Raw genomic sequence first — 11,559 nt, forward strand, 5'->3', positions numbered from 1 at the left:
AGTTAATTTACAGTTAATTTATGACAAGAGCTGCTACCAGTCTAATCTTAATGAGAAGACAGTGAAGAGAAAATGTAAGGTACACGGTCAGATCTCTATTCAAGCCTGAGAGTATTTTATCAACAAGAATCTGGATCAGATACCTCAAAGGATGAATGAACAAACTTCTTCTTTTTTTTTTCTTTTTTTTTTATCTCAGAGGGGAGGAAAAAAAAAACTTGAAATGCTGATGTCGGTTACAGGAAACTTTCACAAAACTTGGAAATAGCAACCACGTTGCTAATGACACCTGGCTTAAAGCTAAACTAATACCAAAAACAATTCCAGGAAGTGTTACTTCTCAGGCATCTGTTCCACCTTCCCAGAAAGCCATCCAACAAACACTGTCATAACATACTTAAGAGTACTACTACACTTCTCAGCAATCTCCAGGATTTTGAGTTCTGGTGGTTTGTTCTTTCACAACTGCAATGTTACCAAGTTTTCTGTCATCTGAGAGAAGTGCAATTTTTTTTTTGTTTGTTTTTTTTTTAACTTTTTAAATTGTATGTTTCAGCAATGAGGGGAAGGTGTGGAGGTCCCCCTCAAGACCCCATCACTGAAGAAGAAGAAAAATGCCCCCTTGTTTACAGCTCAAGTTCCACAGGGACATATCACTGTAACTCACTTTGATTTTTTTTCCCCAAAGGATTGGCTCTGTACTTTTTTTTTTTTCTAAACTGTGTATAGCATATGTATCGCCTGTTTCCTGTTATTTTCAAATGTTTTGGTGCCATCTGTGAAGATATGTACCCACTACCTCAAAATGTATGAAAATTCAGCATTAAGATGATTGTGAATTTTTTTTTTTACTTCAACACTGCTTTAACTTGAAATGTTTCTATATTAAAAACCTACATTTTTAATCAACCCCCTTTTACATGTTATTTGTACTTTGAAAGCCAGTTTCTAATTGCATAACTTCTAAAAATGTTTTTTTTTTTTATGTTCATGTAAAAGAAAAATAAAGTCAAATGGATTTACTGCTGCATGGTTCATGAGTACTATTTCACCACTAGATGGGGACATTGTCATAGCACTTTAAAGTTGATGTCCGCTTTAAATAGAACACACCAGTGCCTGTTTTAAGCCATATAACGTCACCTGTCAATGTCGTCTTCCTATAGTTGAATATCTTTTGGATTTTGGTTGTAAAGGCTGTACTGTGATGATGGAACAATGAATGCAAATGTAACAATATATAAATGCAATATAGCAATAAGATAATATGGAATTCATATCCATCTTGGAAAGGTTTTGGTTGACTGACAGGCTCTGTGTTAGTGGGCCACAACAATGGATCGGGTCTTTCTTTTCTAACTATTCTCAGTGTACAGCATTTGTAAACCTCTTAAAAAAAAACCCTTAGGAACCATAATGCAGACATTCAGAATAAACCCACTCATGATTTTTCTTAACAATGGAACCATAATTACATCAAGTGTGCAGTGGACATCCAATATTGTATGGTTTTTAATGTTTTAATTTGGATTATGGGTTAAAGCTCAAAACTGACCAAGAAAGACATACTATAAAAAAAAATTAATGTTTTCTAAAATGATCATTTCCTTAAAAGCTCAAATGTATGGGTGGCTTTTTTGCTTTGTAAATTATAGAAGATTGTCCCTAGAATTGGGATTAATGAATGGATGAATTAATAGATGATCACATTAAGTATATGTTTTAAGGCTGAACCCCCTTAAAATGGATGAAGTGCCAATTAAACAAAATACAATATAGTAAAGCCACCACTGAATTTTCGCTCTATGGAAAATTAAGGCCCCTTTTTGAAAGAATAGATTACTTTTGGTATCCCTTGACCTGTCATTTCAGTGTGATGTAATTTTATATTTGAATGTAGTACAATGCTGATCTATGAAATATGAAGCATATCAAGAAAAAAAAGGCACTCCTTGGAGGACCAACATTGTTTCGCAGACCAGAAGAATCCAGGAACCTCTTGAAAGAACAAGACCTCCCAGGGTTCCGACCAGACAGGTAATGTACCTGGAAACACAAATGTAAACTGCTGAAATATTAACAAACAGAATTAACACAGGATCAAGTGTGCGCACACACACACACTAAAATAGGTAGTCTATTGCGTGACATACTGCATCTCCTTAGGTAACTTAAGGATTCTTTTAATAGCTCTGTCTGGACTAAAGGTCATAAATAATTTGAACCTGGTAGGTGGTTCCAATCAGCTGTGGGACACTTGTCTCTAACCTCCACTGTTATCTGTGATGATTGCTGCATTTCCTGCTTTGACCCTGTTGCTCGGAGTACATACCAAATATTACTGTTCATATATTTATTATTCCACTCATTAGTAGATCATCAGCACATTTAGACACATGGAGAGCTGCCTACTATACCGTTACATTTTTAGACTTTGTTCCATCTTTTTCAAAATGGAGGCAGCGTCTATAGGGGTTATACTTCCGTATACTGCAAAACAGAATCATCAGTTTCCGGTTTGCGACTAGTATGAAATATGGCACTGTTCTACTCAAGATGTCTCCAAGAACTACCAAAGATGAAGATCATGGATGTCCACAGAATATGCAGTTCGACGTCTAAAACACCGGGCAGCAAGCTGGATAAGGGGTTTACGCTATATGCTTCTTCATACATCCACGAGTACGAAGGTAGAGTTATGTATCGGTTATCTTACAAACGGAGATGTAGCTAAGCTAGTTCGTAAGCTAACTAGCTAATGTTATCGATATTTACACCGAGCATCTGTCTGGTACACCAAAATAATGTAATACACTACCAGAAAGCTAATCGTAACTAAGCTTGTGTGATGGAAATGCTAAATTCGCAAACTGCTGGGCTTCTAATTTTTCACATGCCATGTCCAAGGCTGATGGTTCTGGTCTAGCATAGTCATGACACTAATCTGTGGAGACGAAGTGTCTACTACATACTGTTGTCGTCCTCTTAATTACAAGATTATCACGTCGTACATTACGGATCCATGTTTTTCTTAAGGTTTCATCCTTAGGGAAATGGTGAAAGCCTATGGCTGAAATGAACTTCCCTGACATCGCGCATTGAGGTACGAGCGGAAGTGCGCGGATCCGTTTTCCGGTTTGGTCACGTGACGTTCCGCATAACCCCAATTGAACATTTTGTGGGTGTCCCCAGCCTGCATAACACAGACTCTAGTAGACAAGAAAAATGGTTCAGATTAAAAATGAATAAAAGTATTACACTACACACAGACAAAGTCAACATTTTCACCTGTTTTTTTTTAACCCCTTGTTTCCTGTTTACGGTCAATATGGCCCCAGAGCCATTTTAGCTGTTTAAAAACCATTTATCATTATTCTTTCACCAAGATATTTCATGACGTTTCCCCAGCTTTGTAGAAGAATGGTTTTGACAACATCGATGTTTTATGTCTGTAATCAAGCAGCTACACACTGTGGATATTTACACTGAAAACAGTAGAATGATATGCCAAAAAGCTCTATTTTAAGTCTCATCTGTCCACAGGACATTCCCCGAGAGGAAGCGTGGCTTCCTCGGGTAAGTTTTGGGAAACTCCAATCTGGCTTTGCTTTTTTTTTTTTTTTTGTTTGTTTCTGTGTCAGCAGTGGGGTCACCCTGGGTCTCTTCCCATAGCGAAATACAACAATTTCTGATGATTTTGAAAAGGTATCAATAACTCTGTCCAGTCCATTTTTGGAGTTCTGTGTGAAATGTTTCAGATTTGGGTTTTTTCTCTGCTTTTTTGTGTTGTTCCAATGCAAACAAAAGAAATAAACATGAGAACACTAAAGAATTTTGTGATTGCAACAGTTTTCTGGGAGAAGTGATGTGTTATCTGACAGAAATACAGGGGTGCCCCACCTGGGACCTTTCTGTGTGGAGTTTGCATGTTCTCCCCGTGCTTGCGTGGGTTCTCTCCGGGTACTCCGGCTTCCTCCCACAGTCTAAAGACATGCAGCTTAGGTTGATTGGTGTCTCTAAATTGCCCATAGGAGTGCATGTGCGTGCATGTGTGTGGTTGTTCGTCTATGAGTTAGCCCTGCGATGGATTGGCGACCTGTCCAGGGTGTACCCCGCCTTCGCCCGATTGCCGGCCGGGATTGGCTCCGACCCCGCTCAGGGACCAAACGGTAGAAAATGAATGACTGAATGCCTTCGTGCGAATGCATATGTATAAGGTACATGGGCTAACATCATGTGTGCTGCTGGTGCTGCTGTCAGTTGTTGCCTCTGATTAATTAGGATTTGATCTTTTTTATGTATTAATAATGAAATTATAAATTAAATAAATAACTTTTGCGCCGCCATTTTCTTGTGCTGTTGTGTGCCTGTTTGCAACAAGTAAGGTCACACACTTGTTGCAAACAGGTGCAGTTTGGCCAAAATTTGGAACCCAAGACCCACTATTAACCACTTACTACGATCAAAATATTATTAAAATATAATCATAGCAAATAAAAATTAAATTAAGCATTATTATTCATTATTTTTTATGTTTTAAATGTGTAGTTGTGGCAGACATGCAGGTCCTCTATCATCCTCCAGGCGACGCTGCAGCACCCCCCACACCCCTACTTCCCACAACCTTCTCTGGCTGATGTAAATTGTAGTAATAAAAAGTACTGATCAAAGCAAAAATGTGCACACACATTCATATGGGTTTGCAGATGCCCCCAAAACCACACACACATACAGATACACATATAAGCACACACGATTTCCAAGACATTAAGCATACACATACACTGTTAGGCACAAATCAGGGCCCTGAAAATTGTTAAAGTATAGAATTCTCCCCTAGGGAGGGGGACATGAGAATCTGACAATCCCAAGGAAAACTGCTTACCTCTCTTAGGATGGCGCAAACAAGTAAGAAAGTCAAAACAGAACCATTTCAGTCATTCTTAAAAAATAAATTAATCATTGTTTCTCTTGGAGAAGATTTGATGTTCTAATTAATAAAAAACCTAGGTCCACTATCTTTGAGGCACAAGATAATGATGGCTGAAAAATGCTTGACCCCTACATTAAGGGTATCCTGTGGCTCTGTTATTCTCTAGGAAGAGATTTTACTGGTACGGTTTGAGTCCACTTCTCCCATTAGAAACTGTAGAAGAATAACTGCAAATCAACATAAAGTACTTCTGAATGATCCCTGTTATCCAGTGAAACATTTCTATCCTGATGGGAGAGGCCTCTTGCAGGACAACAGTGTCCCCATCCATAGGGCACAAGAGGTCACTGAATGGTTTGATGAGTATGAAAATGATGTGGATCATACGGGGCCTTCACAGTCACCACATCTCAACCCAGCTGAACACCTATGGGAGATTTTGTGGTGACTTGTTAGACAGTGTCTCCACCACCACCATCAAGGGTATATTTTAGACAACAGGCCCTCTAATGCTGTAGTTAATAGTAATTAGTTTGCCTGTGATAAGTAACAATGTACTGTAAATGTGTATATTGTTAGTTTGCCCATTATAAGAGAACTCTGGTAAAAAGGCACTTGGACTTTGGTTAGTATTACTGAGGTTTCACTGGGCTCAAATTGACCACAAACATTTTTTACCATTATCTTTTTTTCCTCAAAAATATTTCAAATTAATTTAAAAATTGAATTTAAAACTTGTCAAACAAAAGAGATAAACCATTATTTTCTTAACTTTGCTGTTTATTCAGTGGTATCAAACACAAATTTTTGGATTGGATTCTCTTTCTAAAAATGTGCTTGCCTACTTCATGATAAAACAAATAGGGAGTGGTAAAATTATTTTTAGTTTGTTGGGATTTAACAAACTCAGGAGGACTTGAAAAAATATAAGATATAAAAAAATTGGTTACTGTACAAGCTGATAATTATTTTCACTTTTAAATAGTTTGGATCAATATGACTCCAACCCATGGCAGTGTAACTGAGACTAATCACTGAGAAATCATTGAGAAAGATTTTAGGATTAACTGGCCAGTGTGGTCATTGTGACTAGAACAATATGACTACATTTGTTGAAACTAGTCAGTTTGGTTGGCCTATATTTTCATGATTGTACAAAGAAAGAAACTTATTGTAACAATTTAGCTTTAGGCTATATGACACCAGTGTTGGATTATAGGTTCTTATATAGCCTACCTTTTTACATTTTGTAGTGGAATTCTTATTTATTAAGCTAATTTAACAATTTGTCTTGTCTTAGCTATTGCATATTTTACTTCAGTCATCATATAATCACTGATCAGTAAAAAAAAAATTGCAATGCCCCTGGCGAAAAATTAGTAATGGCAAATATAATACGAGATGAATAACTGTAGCCTATTCATCCTCAAATCCATAGTAGCCTGTGTCAGTTTACATACAGGAGAGCGAACAGAGGTATCAGATGTTCCAACAAAAAGAAACAACAAGACTGAATGGAGTGCATTTCAATATCCCGCCCTGCCGAGCGACTCCGAGCTCCACAGGCGGAGAGTCACCGCGCTGTCTCCGCCAGCACAGTCAGTCCCACGTCGGTAGTCTTCGCTGACGCAATTGTCACTGGAACGGTTTTTTAAAGAAACTTCGTATATTACAAAGCTTTTAGTTAGAACCAGGAACCGACGCAGGTAAGCGCTTTGCCTGAGTGGAGTATTTTTTTGAGGTTTTTTATTTTAATGGAGATGCGTTGCTTGGAGAACTAGGACCGGACAGCGCTGCACACCGAAGCCGGCATGAGTGGGTGCTCCGCGGTGTCCTGTCCGGCGCCTTGTCGCTTCGCCCACTACTTTGTCATTTGTGGGATCGACATAGAAACTGGCCTGGAACCGGACGAGTTAGCAGGTATGAGCCTTCAGTTCAGTGACATCTTATGGGTTTCAAAAATATTTACGTTGTGGGGAAGAAAGAGCCAGCACAAGTTCTCCAGTCTAACAAATATTAGGATTAAGTAAAATATCCTTCCACTTTGCACTTTGGTCAGCAGTTATCAGTGGCACAGTTTAAATCCCCAGTTACCAGATTCATAGTTTGTGTTTGATTGAACTAATGTAAATAAGCCCTGCACGCAGCTTCTACATTACAATAACACAACAAAGGGAGCTGCATTAAAAAGCATGGTGTCAGTACCTCTGGTCAGTGACCCGATGTCTTTTAAGGCAGATGAGCTTCTTGTGTGTTAGTAGAATGAAAAATAACCAGTAACAGTTTTTAATGTTAAATGATTTTACACTTCCTGAGCTCTCCTGTACTGCTCTGAAGCCATCAGACTGAAAGTACTGTTAATAACTGTGCCATCGTATTCTGTTTGTTTTAAATACACTTGAATGAACTCTGACAGCAGTATAAACCCCAGAATCAGAGTTTGCCAAAGGCTCCCTGCACTTCTCTTTCACCTGCCTGTATGTGCTGTTTGAGTCTTGCTGATGAAATAAACAAAAGCAGTGTTGCATTTAGGGTTGTGAGAAGTGTGGTTAAAGTTCTGATGCATCCTCCATAACAGGAGATTTGCTTAACAGCGGCATTAGCTAGCTGAAACTCGTGGCATTATAGCTGAGTTGTTGCACTACATTTACTTTGTCACCAGATACATTGAGTCATTGGCTCAGTTACCTGTTCCCATCATGCACCAGCCTATTCGTATTAAATTGCTTTTCAACAAGCTTTACCTTCTGAATGTGATTTTTACCTGTTGCTGAGATATTGCATCACAGCCACACTGAGTCTCGGGGCCAAAGTTCAGAATAGCAAAGTCTGTATGTGTCCGCTGAAAGTGAGTGGTGATTGCACAATATTGATCTGACAGATATAAAGAGGGCTGCAGTTAAATATGGGACAGTTCTTTATTTTAGAGACACATTTGAGTTGTGTACCATGGGAGTGAGGACATTCTGGCCTGTCCTCACTTCCTGACAGACCTTCAGAGGCCTATTTCAGATGACCTCCACATCTGTTTAAGATCTGGTTTTAGGATTCAGGTTAGAATAAGGTTTAGTGTCAGGGGAAGGGTTGGAGTTTTACATTTAGTAGGGCAAGGAGCTAGAGAATGCATCATATCAATGAGAGACATCGCAAAGATAGCTGTATAAATGTGTGAGTTTGTGTGTGTTGCCCTCAGGCTGTAGCGAGTCTCTGAGGTCACAGTAATGACCTACTGAGCACATAGGGCACCACTGTCTGTTCTGCTAATACCAATCACCCCAACCTGCTGAGCTTCTGGTGTGTGGGTGTGTTGGACAAACTATAGGGACAACAGTTAGCGATGGGATTAAACTATTAATTATTTTCACTATCCATTAATCTGCCAGTTTTTTCTTGATTATTTGTTTTGTCTATAAAATGGGCTTAACAGTTTTTCATACTCAAAGGTGACATCTTCAAAGGTCTTGTTTTGTTTAATCAATAGTCCAACACTCCAACATATTAATTTTTATCCTATCAAATGCTAAGGAAGCCACCATATTGTCACATTGTAGAAGCTGGAACTAGAGGATTTTTGCATTTTCTCTTACAGAATGACTCAGACACAATAGTGTTTCTGCACCAACCGTAAGTAGGAGAAACATTAGAGAACATGTGCAGTGGGTTGCACAACATGGAAGTTAACTTTGGGGCTTATTGAGAAGTTTTCATTCATGGGAATAGAGAGAGAGTTTTAGGAGCTGGTAGCCAGTTATTATATCCATGGCCAACATAATACCTCCCAAATATACCTCTGGATATGAACTGCTAAAAGACAAAGTCAGTGTGAATCTGACTTTAGATCCTTACAGCTTGCTTTTTATCTAACATCTGTCCCAGAGTACATGAATCAAACTCTACAGGGCAGTACACCCCCTCCCCTTCGTTCATCCAAAAGCTGCCCACCCCCATTTCTTTATCTTCTGCCTCAGTTTGTCTCCACCCTTCTACACTTTATTGGAGATCATTTACAATTCTGATCAGGCCTGTTGCTGTTCTCCCCCATGATGCACCATCATGTGAACGACACTAATGCTGCCATGATTGATGTCAACATGTTGCCTTTGGCACTCCATAAACCTTCTTTTTTTCAGGCACATGCAACATCTCAGCACCCCCACATCAGATTGTATCCTGAGTTGGAGACAGCCATAATTGCAGTGGCCCACATTTAGCAGTGTTCTATGCCTTTGCTTATTTTAGGCCGTGATTCCCCTCCTCCCTCTTCTTTGTGTAGCAGTGCAGCCTTATTTCCCTCAGCCCATTGTTCAAGTCAGTGGGCCAGACTTCCTGTAGACCTGCTTTGGGCTCCATCATTTCTTCTTTCTATGTGTGTTTGTGAGTTTGCTTTCTACACCCCCCCCCAAAAAATAGCCAATTTGTTGGTTCAGACACCTAGCCATATAATGCCAGTTGAGCTTCAATGTATAACTACACCATAGCCTGAATACAGAGCCTAAATATTCCCTGACACCAGAGGCATTTGGGGTCAGCAGCATTGTGGATTTGAAAGTTAAGAGAAGTGAAGAGCTACTTTGGGGAGGGAGATGTTTGGCATGCCAGTGCTAAATAGAAATACAGTATGAGGTCATGGCTGCTACAGTGTAAGATGTGAGGGGAATGGTAGCCTTGAGAAGTGAGCTCGGGACCGGAAGGTCTCTGTTTCAATCCCTGGACCGGCAGGGTTAAAACCTGGGTGGAACAGCAATGCTGTTACTGTGGTGCCCTTGAGGCCCTTAACCCCAATGTTCCAGTGAAGCTGTTCAGTGGCCACCAGTCAGTCTATGGTTGTACTGGCTATTTTCTCTTCTTTCTGAAAAAGAGAGGCACCCTCTCAGTGAGCCTACCTTGTGACATCCTGTCCAAAAACCAAAATGATTTTATTTATAGTCCAAAGAAAAGCAGAATGATTGACATTTTAGCATAATAAATTACTTGCATATTTAATCAGTGATTGAAATAGTAATTATTTACCAGTCAGTTAATCAACCAGTAATAATAAGACATGGGCAAAGAAAGTGGTAGAGACCGTTTGTTTTCCACATGTAAGCTTTTAACTCATAAGATGATTTAACTTTTGCATAGCTGAAGTTGTAGTGTTCACTATAGAGATTTAGATGCATACATATCATTGCTACCCACTAATAACTGAATTTCCAAACTTGCCAAATTGGCAGTAAGATGCCATTTGAGCTATGGGGACATTAACTAGACATGACGTGTCTCTAAGGCATGCTGCATTCATGTCATATTGGAAAATAATGTCAAGAACAGTCCGACTGAAATTAGCTGCAGGGTTGTGAAACAAGGCTTTCATGTTTGTTTGCATGTATTTTTACTGATATTCATGCATGAACGCACACAGATGTGCAGTACATAGCTTCACACACACACAGACACACAGTGTGGAGGCTGATGATGATGATGCTCTTCTGAAAGCCACAAAATGTTCAGTTTCGGTTATCAGATGATCCACTGTCAGGTGTTCAAACTCACTTGGGAATTCACCTGCTTTATGAAAGGTCAACAACTTCTGACTGTCTGCTCCTCTTGATTGTCTCCTTCCTCCTCCTCTTTGTACTCCTTCTCCTCCTCTGTGTCTCTATTTGTCACACCAACCACTCCTCACGCCCGAGTGTCACCATTGCTGCTCTCCCACAGCAGCACCCCCCAGCTTTGGTCACACTGAATCAGAGAGGCTTTTGTCAGTCTCTTCTCCTCCCATGGGTTAAGTCACTGGTCATAACCCAGAAGTGAATGAGTTAATATCACCTCAGGGAGAACTGGTTGGGCTTTACAACCAAGCGAGGTGCCAACAACCCCCTTTAGACCAGTAGAGATTTCCTATTTCCTGTAAGTTTCAGCTTGTCTACTTCAAGGTGGATGTCTTTCATGACAGCTGCACTATACAGGCAAGATGTTGATGTAAATACTCACCTGCAAGAAGCTTAAATCATGAACTCTCTTGCTCTGTTAGTAAACTGGATTTTGAAAGGCAAATGTATTTGTTATAGACAGAGGCAATTCAACACTTGGTCTCATTAGATATATTTACATTTATATATCCCCAAAACACCCCTGTTTGCAGCTGGACAGTCGGCGTAATGTAGACAGTGGGACTTTTGAGCCTGCTTTGGGAGAATGTACAACTACAGTGGGCCAGTCTAACCCTGTTTATCTGGTTAATAATTTCAATTAGTTTCTTTCTGCTGCTTGAAGGTGGGAAGTTGCCCAGTTAGTGGCGCACAAAGATGTGCAGGATATGGCTAAGATGCGAGTGTCCTCAAGCTGCAGCAGGATTTAAAGGGATTTGAGCAACTAAATCTTCCCTTTGCCTCAGGCCATCTGTCCACCCACAGACTGGCCTGGAAGTCCATCAGCATAAAATCTGTGTGCTAACCCTGGCCACTGACAGGCTAATGATGACGGGGCTAAGAACGCTGACACAAGCCCCTGTCGACCATGGAAAGACAACAGAATATGGCACATACAGTATAATGCAAAAGGGTCCATTAAGCAAAGAGCAAACCTCTGTGCAGCTGGTTTATTGTAAAGGATGAATTGATTGATCTTTTTCTGTTTTCACTTTG

At 39.9% G+C, this 11,559-nt stretch overlaps 2 protein-coding genes and 1 long non-coding RNA gene across 3 annotated transcripts in view; 2 read left to right on the forward strand and 1 right to left on the reverse strand.

The window, feature by feature from the left end:
• The window catches only part of LOC109960953 (uncharacterized), a 16,984-nt gene extending 16,047 nt beyond the window's left edge, over nucleotides 1-937 (forward strand). The window contains exon 4 of the mRNA XM_020601453.1: nucleotides 557-937. Coding sequence (XP_020457109.1) covers nucleotides 557-672 — 116 coding nt within the window. The 3' untranslated portion in view covers nucleotides 673-937. The remainder of the gene's footprint in view (nucleotides 1-556) is intronic.
• LOC109960955 (uncharacterized) lies at nucleotides 851-2,711 on the reverse strand. The gene is made up of 2 exons (XR_002275073.1): nucleotides 2,226-2,711; nucleotides 851-2,046 (listed from the first exon to the last, which is right to left on the reverse strand). It is a non-coding gene; the product is annotated as an uncharacterized LOC109960955 (long non-coding RNA).
• Nucleotides 2,712-6,506: 3,795 nt separating this feature from the next.
• Nucleotides 6,507-11,559, forward strand: part of LOC109960954 (DENN domain-containing protein 5B-like) — a 65,249-nt gene continuing 60,196 nt past the window's right edge. The window contains 1 exon segment of the mRNA XM_020601455.1: nucleotides 6,507-6,853. Within this exon segment, the coding sequence (XP_020457111.1) occupies nucleotides 6,745-6,853 (109 nt within the window). The 5' untranslated portion in view covers nucleotides 6,507-6,744.

The sequence above is a fragment of the Monopterus albus genome, unplaced genomic scaffold, assembly GCF_001952655.1.
Source record: "Monopterus albus unplaced genomic scaffold, M_albus_1.0 scaffold51.1, whole genome shotgun sequence".
Classification (NCBI taxonomy): Eukaryota; Metazoa; Chordata; class Actinopteri; order Synbranchiformes; family Synbranchidae; genus Monopterus; species Monopterus albus.